At 40.9% G+C, this 19700-nt stretch overlaps 1 protein-coding gene across 8 annotated transcripts in view; it reads left to right on the plus strand.

Moving 5' to 3' along the window:
* The first annotated feature begins 5535 nt into the window (after positions 1 to 5535).
* The window catches only part of LOC116035063 (NMDA receptor synaptonuclear signaling and neuronal migration factor), a 50927-nt gene continuing 36762 nt past the window's right edge, over positions 5536 to 19700 (plus strand). For 2 of the 8 annotated variants that reach the window (XM_031277988.2, XM_031277986.2), the window contains exon 1: positions 5540 to 5918. In XM_031277988.2, coding sequence (XP_031133848.1) covers positions 5848 to 5918 — 71 coding nt within the window. In that variant the 5' untranslated portion in view covers positions 5540 to 5847. Of the gene's footprint in view, positions 5919 to 19700 lie in introns of all 8 variants that reach the window. The other 6 variants (XM_031277990.2, XM_031277985.2, XM_031277987.2 and 3 more) reach the window with 6 other exon arrangements.

Below are 19700 nucleotides of genomic sequence, written 5' to 3' on the forward strand. Positions count from 1 at the left end.
CCACCTACCTTTGTTGCAAGATTTCTGTTCAGTTGAGCATTCATTAAAGACCTGTTACTACCTCTAACCATCTAGTCGGTGTCCGCTCTTGAGTCCCGACCTCACAGACACAACAGAGCAGGGTCCTCACAGATATGCAGCAGCTTTTTGATTCCCTCGCTTTGAACAGTGACACTGATTCTTGGCAAATGAACCATTACACTGATGTAGATGTCGACCTTTTCTTCTGTCCATTTTAATATTCATTCACACAAAGTAATGCTGGCAGTGAAACATTATTTTCTCTCTTCTCGCCATCTTTCTAACCCTCATTTGCCCTTTAAGATGCATTCCTCTTTGCTTTCTTCCCATCACTGTCTTTCTTCTCCCTCATCTCCTGACAGCCTGCCTGCCTCAAGAGAATATGGTTTAGTGCAAAAGTCCTTGATGTTATTACAGAGTAAGATGTAAAGTTTGTGTAACAAAAGTGCTACACAACAGCGTGGGACAGATTGATGCACAAATCAGAAGCCTCTTTGCTTAAGGGGTTAGAAAGGCTTCTGAGTTTTTCCTTGATATATAAAAGCAGTGGCTGTGGTAATGGAGGTACTAGCAGAGCCGTCATTTACATGGTTGTCCATTTCCTCACTTCAGTAGCTTACTAGTTATTCTTTAAATAAGAGAGATTCAACAACCATGCTAGCAGGTCTGTCAAGCTGTACTGAGGCAAAGCGGTGCTGTGAGCTCAAGGCTAGTGTTAGCATGTAAACATGCTTACAATGACAACGCTAACATGCTGATGTTTAGCAGGTGTAACATGTATTATGTTTACCATCTTAGATTAGCGTGTTAGCATGCAAACATTTGCTAATTTCTACTAAACACAAAGTACAGCTGAGGCTGATGGGAATGTTATTAGTTTTGTAGGTATTTAGACATGAAGCAAAGTATTGAACAAATATACATTTTAATCAGATGTTGGTACTAGATGAAATAGTCAAGGATCACCAAAGTAATTCGGATATATCATCTGGGGACCATGAATGTACGTACAAAATGTGCCAATCCATCAAGTTGATTTTGAGCTATTTTACAGGATAATCAAAAATGTTGAACTGCTGGCAAAATGTTGGATGAAAAGTCAAAGGGTCGCCAAAGTCATTAGGACTCATCCTCTGAGGACCTTGAACATCTGTACCAAATTTGACAGATATTTCACTCAAAACCAAAATTGTTTTCCTGAGATATTTTAGTCTGGACCAAAGTGGTGGACTAACCGCTAGCATAAAAACTAAAGAAGTGCACACTATTGATAGAAGTGAACACCCCACTAATCCAAACAGATATACTTACCTCCCTTGTTGGATAGGGAAGAAAAGTTATAAACCAAAGTAAAGTCTGGTGTTTGTAATAAATGTAATAAAAGACATTTATTACAGGAGGAAGATCTAAGAGCCAGAAAAACAACTAAACGCAGAAAGCTTAACAATCCTACTACCAGTAAAATGTAAAATCTCAGAACATTGGACAGCCACATCATTAAAATCTCAAAAAAGTACATTTTATGTGACCCATAAATAAAATGGTTAAATGTCTTCATATTGTGAATAATTTAAAAAACTTATGAACTACTTGACTTAATTAAGCAGTCAAATATAATGAGATTATAATGCACACTTATAATGAATCAAAGTTCATTACCAATGGGAGGCATCATTCTTTAATGCAGATTCAACCCTCTAAACCATCCTCCTTAAATTAAACAGTATATTTAAAGAAACAAGGATTTTAAAAGAGTTCAGTGTTATTAACATCCCCTGGGTCGGTATCAACGTTTAATATCGTCTCACTTAAAGCCTTTCCGAGCTTTACAAGTCTTAATCCACTCTTAAGCTTTCCTACCCCCCACTTTACCATCTACACACACATTCATCACCCTCATCTTTATCCTAAAATTTGATTAGCCTACAAAAATAGGGCACACTTCATAGTTTTGTTTCACGTTTGCATTGTACAGATTAAATATCTGGACTGCCCAAGAAGTATAACACATTCACAATTCATCATCACAATTTCTCACTTCTTCTTTTGCCCTGTCACCCAAGTTCTTCCCTGGTATTTTTATCAGCTGTTTTGCACACATTTTCTCACTTTTAGAGGGACTGAATAAGTCTCAGATAAAAGGACTGATATTATGTGACAGCTACATGTGTTGGGACTGTAGAAGTTTGATAATGCTGAAATAAAGTAGAGCTGGACTTTATCACTTAGGGAACTATCTATGATCCACCAAAACAACAAGACCAAAAGTCTACAGCCATGCTAGCTGCTCTGTGACACTGCACTTTGTCACATGGGTGTTTTGATCTAAATGCTAATGCCAACATGCTCACTGTAGCCAGGTTTTCATCCTAATGTAGCGCAAATTTTCAAAGAAACTGGCAAAAGAGAATGTGAATTAATGTGTTTCCATCCCCTACTGTTGTGAATATTAGGAGTTGGTTTATCGACATAAGCAATAGGTGGCGCTAACTCTTCCATCAGGTATGCCATTTCAGAAGCAGAAGGCGCAAAAAGATGACTAAATTAAAAGAGTGCCAGTCAAACCCAAAATGGTGGGGAAAAAATGTATGTGGTATTTATGTTCATTTCTTGTATTCGTTTGAGGAAGGTTACCAAAGTTATCAAAGTGACAAACACTTTGTCTTTCGTTACAAGAGGTAAACAGTAGAAATATGCTGTTCACTTTACAAAATAATCCATCAGGAATGTGCGCTTGTATATGATTGGCCAACGCAGCACCTTGGCTAAAAATGTTAAGTTAAATTACACTTTTCACATTAAATGACTGTATACTGTATGTCAACTTAATTCTATTGTTCATTAATACTGAATGAATTTTCATTTCTCAACCAAATCAATATTTGAGAAAAATCTGATTGAGTGACTCTCGTGCTACTTGGCTGGCTGCTGTTTAAATCGCTGCAGACTTAAATATTGATCTGCTTTGCAATCAATCAAATGTGGCGAGTGCTTTTCAGGGTCAGAGGAGACACTAATGTTTTGGGCAGATGTGGATTTATGGCTGCATGTGTCTTTCTTGTCCTCCCATTTTCACTGCCTTTAATCTATTTTGTCATTACTTTACTCACTCCTTTTCAGCATATTGTAGCATAGCGGTATTTGCTGGTAGTAGACACTCCTTTTATAGAATGATAAACATGAATCGCTTCTTTCATTCATCCTTGTGTCTCCCTTTCTCGCTTTCATTCCTCTGCATGTTGCCCCCCCCCTGCTCTCTTTGCTGTTCATTCACCCCTTCTCTTTCCATCATCTTTCTCCTCTTGTTTTTCTGGCTCGTGTGAGGAGCTCCACCATCCTGTCCTCCCTCCATTCATTCATCCCTCCTTCCCTCATGCTCATCTACAGTCCATCCACACACGTTCACCTCAGCCTCGTCAGAGCTGCCTGGAATTATTTACTGCTTAATGGCCAACAGCAACTCACACCAGCCCAGCGGTGCTTTGCCTTTATTTATTTTCATTCCTTTTGTCTTTGTGTGTGTGAGAGAGTGACTGAGCGTGTGCAATAGAAGCACATTTTAAAAGATTTAAAGCTCAAGGATGCCCTGCACATTGGAGCTGCTGGTGAAATGACCTGTGGCTTGAAAGATTCACTGATTTGATGTTTGAAGGCTAATCGACCATTACTGGGTGATTCGTCTGCTACCTGTGCATGTGCCCGTAGGTACATGTGTATGTGTGTGTGTGTGTGTGTGTGCGCGTGCGTGCGTGCGTGCATAGACCACGGTGACCAATACTCACTATCTTCTATCATTGACTAGCGATTAATTATCTCTGAGCAGTGCGAGTTAACACATCTTCTATACTGCTGGGACTTCACGGACGGTACAGTGCAGTTTAGCCACCAAGCATTAGCATGAGCCACTTGTCAGTGTAGCACATTGTAGTAAGCTGGATTGCTATTGAAATATCACATCATGTATAATATAAATTAAGTCTTTACTGGATTACTGTGTTGCAAAGTGGCATGCAATTAATGAAAACATGATGCTGTGTGGCAGAAAGAAAACAATGTATTACTGTTACTGAGTATAACTCTTTGACAATGTATGTTTTACAATTACTCTCAAACATCATCACCTGGTGTTTCCCGTGTTTTGACGAAAATTAGAACAACAAGAGGGGTCAAAGGTTATAATGACGCCATTGAAATGGAGGTCAACTGTTTAGGACATTAAGTCATTGCAACTATTGCAACCACAATTGCATAAGAAAGTAAATACAAAATAGGAGCATTGTGGATCCATGATTAAAGGTCCTATGACATGCTGCTTTTTGGATGCTTTTATATAGACCTTAGTGGTCCCCTAATACTGTATCTGAAGTCTCTTTCCCGAAATGGTGCAGAATTACAGCCACTAGAGCCAGTCCCACAATGAGCTTTCCTTAGGATGTGCCATTTCTGTGTCTGTAGCTTTAAATGTTATTGAGGAGGAGAGAGGGGGGGGCAAGGTGGAGGGTGGGGTGTGGCCTTGACCAACTGCCACTTTGCTTGTTTGCAAGCCATGTCTCTCTCTTTCTCATGGGTGGGCCAAATTCTCTGGGCGGGCAAAGCAGAGAAAGGGGAGGTAACCTTGCTCCTTATGACCTCATAAGAAGGAGATTCCAGATCGGCCCATCTGAGCTTTCATTTTCTCAAAGGCAGAGCAGAATACCCAGGGCTCAGTTTACACCTATCGCCATTTGTAGCCACTGGGGGACCATAGGCAGGCTGGGGGAACTCATTAATGTTAAATGTGAAATTTTTAATGCCATGGGACCTTTAAAGAAAGAAACCTCTCATAGGAGTGCTAATCAGTAGCTGCATGGCAATTTCTTCTCTATAGATACTCAGAGCTGCCCTTTGTGATCTGCCAGTCTCCTGCACTCTTTTGAATACTGATAACAATGGCTTGAAAAAACATTCAACAGCAGACAAAAACAGCACAGTCTAAAACTATTGTTATCATGCTATTTGAAGAGATGCTCACAGAGCACTGCAGCACCTCAACCTCACTGCTCCCTCTGTCCTTGGCTGTGAATGAGAACCATTTTGACGGGTGTGTGTGTGTGTGTGTGTGTCTGTCTGTCTGTGTGTGTGTGTGTGTGTGTGTGTGTGTGTGTGAGTGAGAGAGAGAGAGAGAGAGAGAGAGAGAGAGAGAGAGAGAGAGAGAGAGAGACGGGTGAGAGGGGGCTTTTACCAAAATTACCATTTCCTGAACACAAGGCAATAACTAAATAACAACATGCAGATAATTGTCCAAAAATGGATGAGATTAAATGCAGAGGTTCCTACATGGACGGCACCAGTGTCCCTCACACAGCCCCCTCCTCTCTGTGGTGATGGTGATATCACTGCCCCAAGAATCCTCCCATTGCATTTTCAGATCAATGAGAGAGAGAGAGAGAGAGAGAGAGAGAGAGAGAGAGAGAGAGAGAGCGAAAGAAAGAGAGAGAGAGAGATATTCGTGTATTTTCATCCACACGCTGACAGCTGTGCAGCTACCCCACGTACGTGCTCATATCCCATATCCGGAGAGAGAGAGAGAGAGAGAGAGAGAGAGAGAGAGAGAGAGAGAGAGAGAGAGAGAGAGAGAGAGAGAGAGAGAGAGAGAGGGGCTAACATTCCTCTTTATATGCATCTTTTGCTCTGCAGACGCGTGCGTGACATATCTGCTCCCGGATTTCCCTTCAACTTTTCTTTTTTGTTGTTGCGGTTTTTATACTGTTTTCATTGTCGCATTTCCTCCATCCTCCGAGTCTTTGGAATGAACCGTTTTCCCGCCTGCGTCGTTTCCATGTCAGCATGGGAACTGCCGTGTCCAAAAGGAAGAATTTAAGAAACGATGCGATATCCTCTGTGGCAGCAAAAGTTAGGTGAGTGACACCCGAAGCTCTCCTCCTTTGTAACCCGTTATATAGCAGCCTCAGAGAGACAGCTGACGGGTATTTCAGCCTTCAGGTGCGACCCAAGCAAAGACCATGTGTGCCAGTTGAATTACCACTGCGCTATCCCGGGTACAGCTACCTTCTTTGTAATGCGCAGAGAGGCTCTTTGCCCTTTTCGCACGTCTGCCGACTGTCCCGTCTAGCCTGGGGCGTGCTTCTGAGTAAATGTGTGCTTAAATCAGCCCCCTCAAAACTGCACCTGTGATAAGCAAATGTAACCAACTATATGAAAGGTTGCCCTATAATTCCATTAGATTGTGTTTTATTTGGACTACATTAGCCGGAAGAGGGTATTTGCCCCTGGCGCGTCGGAGCTTTTACTGATGTGAATGAAGCATCATTGTGTAATGAAAGTCATGCAGAGGCAAAGCGAGGGCTCCTGTGACTCACAGTAACCATTATACATGTTCTCACGTTGGCATCACCTAATACAGACTATAATCAGCTGTGAAAAATAGCCTGCAATCTTATTTCTTATGGTAACTTAACAAAAACGGCTTTCTGTCTGGCCGCATAGACCCGAGCGGAGCGCGCAGCGAGGAGGCTGCTGCCTTCACCCAGCGGACAAATGATCCAGTCGTCAATTAATCAATCACTGCAATCGATTCGGTCGTTTGCAGTGATCACCTATCACGGTCAGATATTGGACCAGTCACATGGGGCAGCACTGGTAAGTGGCTGTTCATTTATTCAGCCTGGATAAAGCAGTGGGACTCAGACTGATTGGCACGAGTCCAAGCCGTTAAAAGCTGTTAACGACTCACTTGTTCATTGTATGGGAATGTATGGATTGTTTTAATGGCTGAGTCCGGATCCAGTTGTTCTAGCACCATGTAAAAGCTGTCTCTGTATCTGTCCTGTGCTGTCTGCATGACTAAGGTTGAGCTGAACCTGCAGTTTGAAAAGAAGCACGTGTGACTGTGTTCATGTGTCCACACATGAAGTGCGGACAGCGAGCTGCGATCTCGAGTGAGATCAGAATACAAATGTAGCCTTCCGTGCTTCAACAATGGCCTTACAGCAGGCCCTGCTGTGGGACTTTAATTCAATCAATGACCTTGACTTGTGCAGACTCCAACGTCCACAGATGTGGGCTGATGTGCTATTACGTCATCATCTCAGCCTGTAGGATATGTGTCTTCCTTACATTGTACAGCCTGTATGTTAGCCTTCTTTGCATGCATTGCAGATTGTGTGAGTGTGTTTCTTATGTGTGTGTGTGTGTGTGTGTGTGTGTGTGTGTGCGCGCGCGAGCGAGAGTCCATGTCAAACTGACATCTTATTTTCATGTCTTCAATGGAACTACTGAAAAACTATTACACATCTGACACAACTGGTAACTATTGAGGAAGATCCTCCCCCCTACACACACACACACACACACACACACACACACACACACACACACACACACACACACACACACACACACACACACGTATACTCCCCCTCTCTCTCCCACAGAACCACAAACACACACAATTCAGAGTTTAATTTTTCGGAGTTAATGGCAGAATGAACTTTGCCTCCTGTAGATGGAAAATGCAGCTGAATCACATCCAATATTGATCAGCCTTTCACCTGTAGTCGACCTCATGAATGTGGAAGCAAGCATTCAAAAGTGTTTTTTTTCTGCATCACTCCACCTCACACACAAACATATCTACGTGATTTACAGTCACGCATGTGTGCATATACTGCTCTCCATTTCATCTACGTCTACTTGCTTCTCTTTCCCATTCTGTCTGAAGTACACGCTGGACTGCAGCGTCAGATCTATATGGACTTATTTCCATTACAGCCATTAAGTAGCAATGCACATTTATATTAAAGCAGTTTACCTTTAAACACAGTTTATTTTTCCAATTTCATTTTCAATGATCTGTTTTGCACTAACATTAAGCAGCTGAATGCGCAGCAGTGTCCCTCTGTGAAACATCTGGAAACAACTGGACTTATCTGCTTAGTAACTGTTGGGATTTAAGACTCTTTTCCCTGTTTTTGTTGATACAAGATTATTTTTTTGTTTAAATATCTGGTGAAGTTCTAAAAGGTCAGTTTACTGCTATGTGGTTGCAACTCAGTTATTGTGTAATAGTTGAGGCACACACACACACACACACACACAGTTTTGACTCATCAGTTAGAGGACATACCAGACTCACGTGCACACACACACACACACACATATGGCCACACACCTTTCTCTTTCCTTCTCTCTTTTGCATATACCGTACACACACACACACACACACTTTTCTGCACATTTAGAATCCTACAGGCAATTAAATGCAGGTGTATGTGTATAAGTCTGAGTCATCATCCTTTATCAACAATTCCAAACATAACTCGACATATAAACTTATTCTTTTCTCTCTCTCTCTAAACACAAAAAGTCAAACACTCTTTTGGATCATGAAGACCCACCACGGATTTTTTCACTCTTTGTTTCCTATCCATAATGCCTAGAACTACGCACATAACCATAACCTACTGTAATCTTAATAAGTACCTACCTAACACCATGACCTAATTTAAACCAAATTAACTAACTCTAAACCCAAGTCCTTATCCTAAAATACCATCTTAAAGAAATGTCCTCACTCTGCAGGTGTAAGACTCACACAAACACACCCACATACTGCACATTAATCTACACAGAAACCCATTTATCATTCCTCACAACTTTTTTAATCTGTTCCTCTTCCATAAACCTTAGTCTGACAGAAACTCACAAAACATTTATTGAATAATATGACCTGTTTGTGGAGGCCATGGCATAGATAGTTTGTTACACTTCATTTATTTGCGCAATGAACCAACCAGTGCACTGCACACTGTGAAGACAGCAGTGGTTGTTTATTTAAGTGTCTAAAAGCAACTCATATTTATTACTGTATGTTTTCCTGACAGGCGACATCTTGTGGTTGTGCAAATAAATACTGTCCTCTCCCAAAGCAAACAAAAAAATAGGCAACAGTCCTTTGTTCACACAATCATGTTTGTTTAATGTTCAGTTGCAAAGCAGGAAACATCGTGATATATATACCACCTCAAATTTTTTCTCAAAGTTTTTCCATCCTTAACCATGAAGATTATGTACCAAATGTCATGGCAATCGGTCCCATGGTGGTCATGACATGCGACTAAAAAACAAAAAATGTCAACCTATTGGTGGCGGTAGAGGTGAAGTCAGGGGATCACCAAAGTCAGTAGGCTTCACCCTCTCGGGGCCACTAATGTCTGTACCAATGTTTATGGTAATCTACCAATAGTTGTTGAGATATTTCGGAGTGGAACAAAGTGGTGGACAGACTGACATTGTAATTGTTGCTTGTTACTTAATTGTTACTTGCATGTCCAGAATATCTGTCTTACCGATAGGTGTGCCAGATCAGAAAACGCTCATAAGAGTCATTTTGGAAAGCACTGACAAATTACCTATTTTGTCATTGAGGAATGAAGATTTGTTAGCGGACACCACACAAGAGTGAATAACCACAATCGTAGGCTTGCATACAATACACAGGAAACACTAAAGAGACACTAGCTTCTTGTGCACGGTGTTCTTCTGTGCCTGTGTCATCTTATGCATGTTTATGGATTGCTGGTTATAAAACAGGTCACACTCTCCCCTCCAGCAGCTCATGAGCAGTACTAGCAAGTGACTGAGAGCGACGGGGTGAAAAAAGAGAGGATGAGATTACCTCCCATTTGCACACCAGAATTCTGCGACACTGAGTGAAAAAGCAAATGCTTTGATCTTTCTATCAACCAGAGAGGAGGGCTGTGCTGTGGTTCAGGTGAAGGGCTTCGGACAACAACTATCACAGAGCTGTGGGGGTGTGAAAGATAGCATGAAAGATGAAAGGATTGGTTTCTACAGACGGATGCAAATGTAATATTGTATCTTAGTTTATTCGTGGCAGTCGGCAGGTGCAACTGTCTTTGTTGTAGACCAGGAGGCACTTTGTTCATGCATGTGAGGGCTGTTACCTAATTGTTTGAAATAAGTTCTTCAGAATCACTCAAGTTCAACAAAGGGAGGCTGTGTTTCTAATCATTCTTTGCTAATAACCTGCTTCATTGTGCTTTCTTATTTCCTTTTTTACTCATGTATTTCAAAAATATATACCCTGTGTATTTTGGATACACTATGGCTTAGTGCATCCATATTTGAGCACTTCTCCCCCCTCCTCTGTTCAATCAGACAGTGTAAGTCTTTGCCATTAATATGCTAATTGAGGCAGGTTTTACTGATTAAAGTCTGAAGAATGATTAGGGCTCCAGCAGTGTTGTGTGATTGTTTGTCTGTGGCTGTCTGCTATTGCGCATACTGTATTTCTTCTCTTTTGTATTTATTCTTAAAAAAATAATCTCAACCCAAGTGGAAAGGTAGATGTTAAAATGTTCCACTATTTTGAGCACCATTTCTACAGTGCAGTGACAACTGAGCGAGCTTAATTTGACGATAAAGACCTTGCGATATGGTTGAAAGCTCCAGAACAGACCAGTAAGTGGACCTTGAGTGAAGATTGGTTTGTCAATTTCCAAGTCCAAACTGTACCGTGCACAATATTTATGTATTTTGACATTTTTCTTTTACACTGTTTACATTATTTATTTACAATATGTTTTACTTTTTATCATTTTTCTTACTTTCCTCCATTTAAAAAAAACAAACAAAAAAAGTGAAAATGTCTGCTGCGAATTCCGAAAGCTGAATATAATTTGAATTGTAAAAAAATCAATACTTTTTGAATGCTGAAATTACTATTCGAATGTGATTTTTTTTTTATAAATAGGTTGGCTAACGTTAGCTAATCTCCCTCTTCTAATGTCACATCTGATGAACAATAAGATAAGTGAGTGAGAAACGCAAGGCATTGTGAGCTAACGTTACGTACCAAGTAACGTTAGTACAGGGGGGAGTGACAGGCTGCGGCTGGAAATCGGAAGAACAATGGGAAATAGTTTTAACATGACTTTAAAATTGACCGAGCCAAAATGCTTATGTTGTAATTTATCAATAGTTAGCTCATTCTGGTTTCCTATCTGCGTCGCGAGTTATAGGAGCTTTAGTCTTGCTTTGCCAGACCCTCCTCCAAAGCGTGCTGGAGGAGAGTCTGGCTACTCCACATAGCATTCGGGGATGGGAGGAAAACGTGGTCTGGTTTATTGGCATTTCTTTAAAGCAATCACAATTGTCTTGGGCGGTGCTAAGCACCGGAGAAAAGCTGCGGTGCCGCTGCAAAATAGTCTCGGAAGGAACTTGTTCTGGTGGAACGTGTATGTTTAAAAGTTGTTTTAGTCGTGCAACAGAAAACTCAGATTGGACAGATAGTCTAGCTAGCTGTCTGGATTTACCTTGCAGAGATCTGAGAAAAGGTTAACCATAGTCCTCATAAAATCGACCAGAGTTTAAAATGCCAACACAAAGGAAGCTCAAGGCAACAGATATCTGGCCTAAATGAGTGAAATCCGGCAGATTTTCCGGCGGCAACAGAGCAATCCCGGAAGTGGAACGTCAAGGATATAAACTATAGGAGCTTAGCTTAGGAGCTTCATGGAGATAGCTAAAGTTATGTTAGCTGTCCTAAAGCTGTCAGAGTTAGCTTTGACTTCACATATTACCTTCTAACAGTAACGTGACAATCTGCAAGAAACAGGTTGCTTATAAATCACTAAAATAGTAGTGGCAGCACCGTTTGGCTTAGTTATCAATGCCGTTAGCATCATGGCTAACACTGTTGTTACTTAGTTTATGACAAATCGTTTCGGCTGTGCTTTCTAAAATGATGTCATTGTGCTAACTGAGCAACGTTACCCTTTACAACAGAGCCGCTTCAAATCACTAGTTAGATAATCTTTCATTACAGAGTTCTCTGTTGATTTGTGTTCGTCGCTGTGTGCGTGGTGGAAAATAATGTCGACAGCGAGCGGCGTGCCAGAAATGCAATGCGCCATGACGTAGATCCCCTTCAAGGCCAGGCTGATGTTGGAAGTCCCTCTAGTGGACAGGACGTGTAACAACCACATGCTTACAGTGGCATTGACAATGCATAACCCTGAGTAGTGTAGTACATATTTATAACAGGCTGCATTTGAGCATTAAATATTCAAATATTATTCGACTATAAAAAATAATAAATTTGAATGGTATAAAGGAAGACTGACAGCTCTAATGTGTGTGTCTGTGTGTGTGGAAACCCAATTCAATTAGACCATCTGAGAGGAGGGTTCAATTAAGGAGCATTAAGAGTGAGGAATCTCTTTGCTTGGCAGCCCATTGTTTACAGTGGAGAGAAGCCTGGGGAGACATCAGCTCTGATGATATTCAGACCAGTGGGAGCACTGCCAGGGGAGTGATGGCCTCGAGCCGCTTGTCCTCTAAAGATATACTATGGTCACAGTGTTAAACGGCATGAGAATCCACAGAGAAAGGGCATGAGATGATTAAATAAGGGTCAATAATGGAATGAAATACTGTACAGTATGTTGCAGCATTATAATACATGACTCTATAAGTACCTGTATGTCAGTTTGTTAATATCAGAGTATAACCTGTGAGTCTTTAGGGTCCATCTTGTAGCCATGGAAATAATTTGTTGGTCAAAATTACATCTTAAAGTTACAATCTCCAAAATCTCCATTTCGTTCTCTTTGGCGCCAGCTATTTTTTTCGTACTTCACAGAGATCACAACAGTGTCGCCTGTGTGACATCAGTCAGTTGGCAGTTGCCTTCTTCTGAACATCAAAGTTGTTTCCTTTTCTTTAGATTTGCACTTGTTTCAGCGTCTGTAGTCATTGCTTTTTGTTTGTTCTGCTAACGTAACAGTTTTATGAAAAGTTAGCAAAGACCAGAAAAAAACACAAGGCCGCTTCAGTCTGTTGCGTTATCTCCGTCTACCCTCTCTGGCGGCCCAACCACTGCTGGGTGATGAAATGAAATGAAAATGCGTCACTAACTGTGCGGCAGTTCGTAATACTGCAAATGCAAGGGCTTTCACCAGTAAGCCACAGGCTCAATCACCATTCTGTTACCTCATTTGGTGATAGACAATAACTTAACAGACATTTATTTAAATAAAAATCTTTAAGATTATCACTTAAATTTAATGATGGTGCAAGAAGCACCACCTTATTACCTATTTGTCAAAAGCGTTATATATTTTTCTCTGTTCCAAATGATCTACCCATCTAATTATCGTATTGAAACTGGTTCTTTATTTTACATTTAATTACATTGACTTTACCTACAATCCACACATTACATTTACTTTCATTTTTCTCCACTTGGAAAAGGTCAAAGTCCTCTGGTTTGTAGCGAAAGATGGTTTGCTTGCCTGTCGCATATCCAAATATTGGTGGGCATTTTACATACTGTATGTCAGAGCAAACAGGACAATTGAAGTCATACAAAAAAAAGTAAAATAAGTAGAGGTGTAACGATACATCAATCTGGATCAATATATCGATACAGTGATCAACAATCCAATATCATCTTTAAGATGTGCCTTTATTTTGAAATTCACAGTTTATATCGTTTTTTTCTTTAAAAGAATAATTTGTTTTTCATTTAAATGTCTGGAAGAGCTAAGTAATATAATTATCAAATCAAATTTTTGTTGCTTTTTGTTAGTTGATATAAATGTAACTGTGTTAAATGGGCATATGATATTGTCTCATAATAATCGCAAGCCCCTGAATTGAAATAGTATCGTGGCAGACTTTGTGATATTAGCAAATATCGTATTGTTGTCCAAAGAATCAATATTGTGATAAAACTTGTGATTTGCACCCCTAATAAGAAAAGTATAAAGTAACACTGGAATAAGTAAAGAGCAATGTTTCATCACCTGCATCCATTAGTAAGCACAAACTTAAAGAGACTAAAGAGATAAAGGGTATTTCTCAGTTTTGTAATGTTCCCATCTGTCAAGTATCTAGTTATGTATTGTTCCGTCCAGATCCATTAAAAGAGATGAAGTGCTTCTGAGGTGTATCTTCCTGTTGTTGAGGATTCTTTTATGTGACTGCAAAGTGGAGTTTTGTGGTTTAGTGTTTGAGGAGTGGAGTGTTTGTAATGTGTCTGACTCATTCAGCTTATGAAATGCTGAGTACACTACAGTGTGTGCTGAACTGTAGACCCAGACAAGAGGATAAATATGCTCTTGTTCACCCTCACTCAGCAGGAGCTTCAGGTTGTACTTTGCACCCACAGTAGTTAACATAACAGAATTAGAGCTAATCTTGGAGAGGAGTTTGGTCCAAGACATTGGACCATATAGCATCCTTGTTGCATGACATTGTAGTTGGAGACTGTCCTCCCAAAAAAGATGACAGCATCAGGAGTTTCAGCAAATGATCAAAACGACTTTTGTTAAAGTGACAAAGCTTACTTCGTAGTAATCATGACTGTTGTCCTTTGCGAGAAAAAAAAGGAAGTCAAGCAATGTTATCCGACCCGCATGCACGAAAGATGTCACACCAGTGCGCTGTTGTGAGCTAATGTGTACAAAGTATGGAGGCTCTGTAATCTGAACCAGAGTGAACCAAGACGCCTCCCACACAATTATTACCTCCCATGTTGACAACAGCAGCGCATAACACTAGCTTCACTCTGACTGACAAAATAAAAACGACAGACGACTCAACTTGGTTCCCAGTTAAACAGCGACTTTCATTACTTTTCATCCTTTCTCTAACTGGGAATGTTGGTATTGGCAGTGTTAGAAGAAGTAGGCCTACTCAAAACATGAAGTAAAATTATTAATACCACACAGTACAAGTCCTGCATTCAAATGTTTACTTAAAGCTAAAAAAAGTGCGAAAGGCGGAGGTATGTCCCTCTTTGGCTAAGGTATTTTAAAGATGGAGGCGCTACATGGCTGCCGTCATTCGAGCGACTCGCCTGTATGTATTCTGAATTACGCCCTGCAGTGCCCTGCTATGCCATGAACTACTACGATTACTATTTCTAGTCACTGTTCCATTATCTTTATTGTGACTATTATTGCCACTGTTCATCACACCCCCAACCGGCACCGTCAGAAACCGCCTACTAAGAGCCTGGGTCTGTCCGAGGTTTCTTCCTAAAAGGGAGTTTTTCCTCGCCACTGTCACACTAAATGCTTGCTCTTGAGGGAATTACTGGAATTGTTGGGTCTTTGTAAATTTTAGAGTGTGGTCTATACCTACTCTATCTGTAAAGTGTCCTGAGATAACTCTTGTTATGATTTGATACTATAAATAAAATTGAATTGAATTATTCTGAATGGCAGATTTTACGCTTACGAGAATACTTTGATTAGTTGGTGAAAGTAATTACACATGAATGAGCACATATTTGTGAAAGAACAAAGGGGTTTTTGAGTGAAAGATAGGCATTTTTGGCACATTTACATGTTCTTCATGTCTTTTCAAGATGGAGCTTTCAACTCTAATATAATACTTGATAGTTTAATAAATAATAATGCATATTTTAATTGTGATATTTTGTGAGGAAAATCTGAATCTGCAACATAACCAGCAACCTTTCTCTGTCAGGTAGCCTAAATGTACAGTAGTACAATGTTTTCCTCTGAGGAAAAAGTATACAGTAAGTTATTAGTAGTATACAGTTGAGTTGCATAATTTTTAAGGGCTTTGGGGACCTTCTGTACGTTATTTCAGGGTACAATGAGTTAGAATTGTAACATATTCAATATTTTTCATATCTAAACATATAATAAATAAATCTATAGCTGTTTGGGGGTTTACTTCGGGCTCCCAGGCAGTTGCCTACCTTCCCTTATGGTAAAGTCTGCTCTTGTTTTTGTTTCCCGTGAACCAGAGTGTTTTTCACCGGTGTTTCTGACTGTGAGTAGCTGCTACTTGATATGTGACACAACTATGTCATGGCAGGAATAGGAGAAAAAAAAACGCTCTGGGTTGTTTGCATTTCTTTAAACCAATCACAGTTGTCTTGGGCAACGCTATGCTTTGGACACAGCGACCGTGGCTCTGCAAAAGTACTTTGTTTTTGTGGAACATTTGCACCCCACAAAAGAAAATGCCACATACAGTATTAAATGAAGTTAACTGTTCACACAATACAGTAACGCAAGTTATTTAAATTAGCTGGATAAATGGTTAAAACATAATTTGCTCTTACCAGTGCATCGCCATGTGTACCACATAATCCTCTCCAATCAGTCCCAAAAAGTCCCAGTTACATACTAAATGCCGTAAACATATTCTTTGTAAATCTTTACAACCATACCCCGAAAGAACCAAGCAAGCCTGCCTTGTTCCGCAATCTAATTTTTTATTTTTTTTTAAACTTGCCATTTTCAGCGTGTAGATTGCAAGCTCAAAGTTTGTTGTTGTTTTCTGAAGCGAATGGAGTTTGAGAACGGCAACACACAGATCCATTGATCCAGACTACTTTCAGAATATCTAATCTGGTCTGATCTGAATCCAAGACACTGAACTTGAACCTGTGCCATCATTGTCACTGCTGTTTGACAATTTCCTAGCGTACATACAGTATCACACGTAGTGGGCCTGTAGAAGCCCCTTTAGAGGTTAAATGACAAAGGATTTTAGGGTTGAGTTGATGCAGCTGTCCAGAGGAGTAAACCGCGTCTTTCTTCCACATTGTCCTGACTGTGTTCCCTCTGTTTTCTCCAGTTCACCTATCATTTTTAATATGCCCCCATTTTTCTCTGTACACTCCTCTTCGTCTCTCCTTCTCAGATACTCCCCTCCCTAACTGGTTTCTCTCCCCAAACCCCTGTCACATGTCTGAGAGCATGCAGGACGAATTTCATATCTGCCTGTCAGGTTCTTCCTCTTTCTTTCCACCTTCTATCTTGTTCTTCCTTTTTCACATGTGCACAGGGTATCTCTCCCCTGCTGCATAATGCACCTGTGTCCCTGACACCCCCTGGTGTCTGACAAAACAGACAGAGGGTTTGTTTAAAGGATGGATTGAGAGGCGCTTTGCTCTATCCGTTTCCAATTCTGTTTCCTCTCATGTATAATGGATGATGCGAGTCTCTTGCACCATTGTTTGCTGATTCTAATCAGAGTGCCTGGCCTGTTGAATAATAAAACAGGAGGACAAAATGAAAATGTCTCAGAGCTTCAGAGGAACACCTGCTGATTAGAGTGTAGACTACATTTATCACATTTGTCCTTAACGGGAGTGGTTGCTTATTACATCATTGCATGCAGACACACACAAGCCAACATCTCTAACCCCTAACACACACACACACACACACTCAGATAAAGGAGGGGGGAGGTGATAGTGTCAAAACGTACATGCTCTTTAATTACTGATGTATGTATTCACAAATAATTAATGTGGCAAATGATGCTGCGGGTTATTAACTTGAATAATGAAGTCATAGAAATGTGTGTCTGTTTTCACTGCAATCCTGCTCTTACTGTGTGTGTGCCTGCTGTGTTGGACAGGCTTTAATAATTGACAGAGCTGCCAGGAAGGAGGCCTTCACCCACAGACTCCCCTGCATTCAGGAGATTCTTCTGCTCAGTCACCACACATCTGAGCTGCATGAGGCAAACAGGCCACTTTCCTAAATGTACTAAAGGATGTAAACAGTTAATTGACCCTTGACACTTTAACTGCAGCTGTAGACACATCAGGTTATTGTGCAGGATCACATCAATATTAACATAATAAATGATGCATAATGTGTTACACCAGGTTAAAAAAAAAAAATATATATATATATATATATATATATATATATATATATATACATACACACACTCACCTAAAGGATTATTAGGAACACCCTACTAATACCGTGTTTGACCCCCTTTTGCCTTCAGAACTGCCTTAATTCTCCGTGGCATTGATTCAACAAGGTGCTGGAAGCATTCTCTAGAAATGTTGGCCCATATTGATAGGATAGCATCTTGCAGTTGATGGAGATTTGTGGGATGCACATCCAGGGCACAAAGCTCCCGTTCCACCACATCCCAAAGATGTTCTATTGGGTTGATATCTGGTGACTGTGGGGGCCATTTTAGTACAGTGAACTCATTGTCATGTTCAAGAAACCAATTTGAAATGATCCCAGCTTTGTGACATGGTGCATTACCCTGCTGGAAGTAGCCATCAGAGGATGGGTACATAGTGGTCATAAAGGGATGGACATGGTCAGAAACAATGCTCAGGTTGGCTGTGGCATTTAAACGATGCCCAATAGGTACTAAGGGGCCCAAAGTGTGCCAAGAAAACATCCCCCACACCATTACACCACCACCACCAGCCTGCCCAGTGGTAACAAGGCATAACGGATCCATGTTCTCATTCTGTTTACGCCAAATTCTGATTCTACCATCTGAATGTCTCAACAGAAATCGAGACTCCTCAGACCAGGCAACATTTTTACAGTCTTCAACTGTCTGATTTTGGTGAGCTCGTGCAAATTCCTATTTTTAGTGGAGATGAGTGGTACCCGGTGGGGTCTTCTGCTGGTGTAGCCCATCCGCCTCAAGGTTGTGTGTGTTGTGGCTTCACAAATGCTTTGCTGCATACCTCGGTTGTAACGAGTGGTTATTTGAGTCAAAGTTGATCTTCTATCAGCTGGAATCAGTCAGCCAATTCTCCTCTGACCTCTAGCATCAACCAGGCATTTTCGCCCCCCAGGACTGCAGCATACTGGATGTTTTTCCTTTTTCAGACCATTCTTTCCTAATCCCTAGAAATGGTTGTACGTGAAAATCCCAGTAACTGAGCAGATTGTGAATACTCAGACCAGCCCGTCTGGCACCAACAACCATGCCACGCTCAACATTGCTTAGATCACCTTTCTTTCCCATTCTGACATTCAGTTTGGAGTTCAGGATATTGTCTAGACCTGGACGACACCCCTAAATGCATTGAAGCAGCTGCCATGTGATTGGTTGATTAGATAATTGCATTAACAAAAAAATCTTACAGGTGTTCCTAATAATCCTTTAGGTGAGTGTATGTGGCCGGGTTAGCTCAGTGGGTAGAGCAGGCACACATACACTCACCTTGAAGATTATTAGGAACACCTGTTCAATTTTTCGTTAATGCAATTATCTAATCAACCAATCACTTGGAAGCTGCTTCAATGCATTTAGGGGTGTCGTCCAGGTCAAGACAATCTCCTGAACTCCAAACTGAATGTCAGAATGGGAAAGAAAGGTGATCTAAGCAACGTTGAGCGTGGCATGGTTGTTGGTGCCAGACGGGCTGGTTTGAGTATTTTCCAATCTGCTCAGTTACTGGGATTTTCATGCACAACCATTTCTAGGGTTTACAAAGAATGGTCTGAAAAAGGAAAAACATCCAGTATGCAGCACTCCTGTGGGCGAAAACGCCTGGTTGATGCTAGAGGTCAGAGGAGAATGGGCAGACTAATTCCAGCTGATAGAAGATCAACTTTGACTCAAATAACCACTCGTTACAACCGAGGTATGCAGCCAAGCATTTGTGAAGCCACAACACACACAACCTTGAGGCGGATGGGCTACACCAGCAGAAGACCCCACCGGGTACCACTCATCTCCACTAAAAATAGGAAAATGAGGCTACAATTTGCACAAGCTCACCAAAATTGGACCTTTCAAGACTGGAAAAATGTTGCCTGGTCTGATGAGTCTTGATTTCTGTTGAGACATTCAGATGGTAGAGGCAGAATTTGGCGTAAACAGAATGAGAA

This window comes from Sander lucioperca, chromosome 1, assembly GCF_008315115.2.
Source record: "Sander lucioperca isolate FBNREF2018 chromosome 1, SLUC_FBN_1.2, whole genome shotgun sequence".
In the NCBI taxonomy this organism is placed as follows: Eukaryota; Metazoa; Chordata; class Actinopteri; order Perciformes; family Percidae; genus Sander; species Sander lucioperca.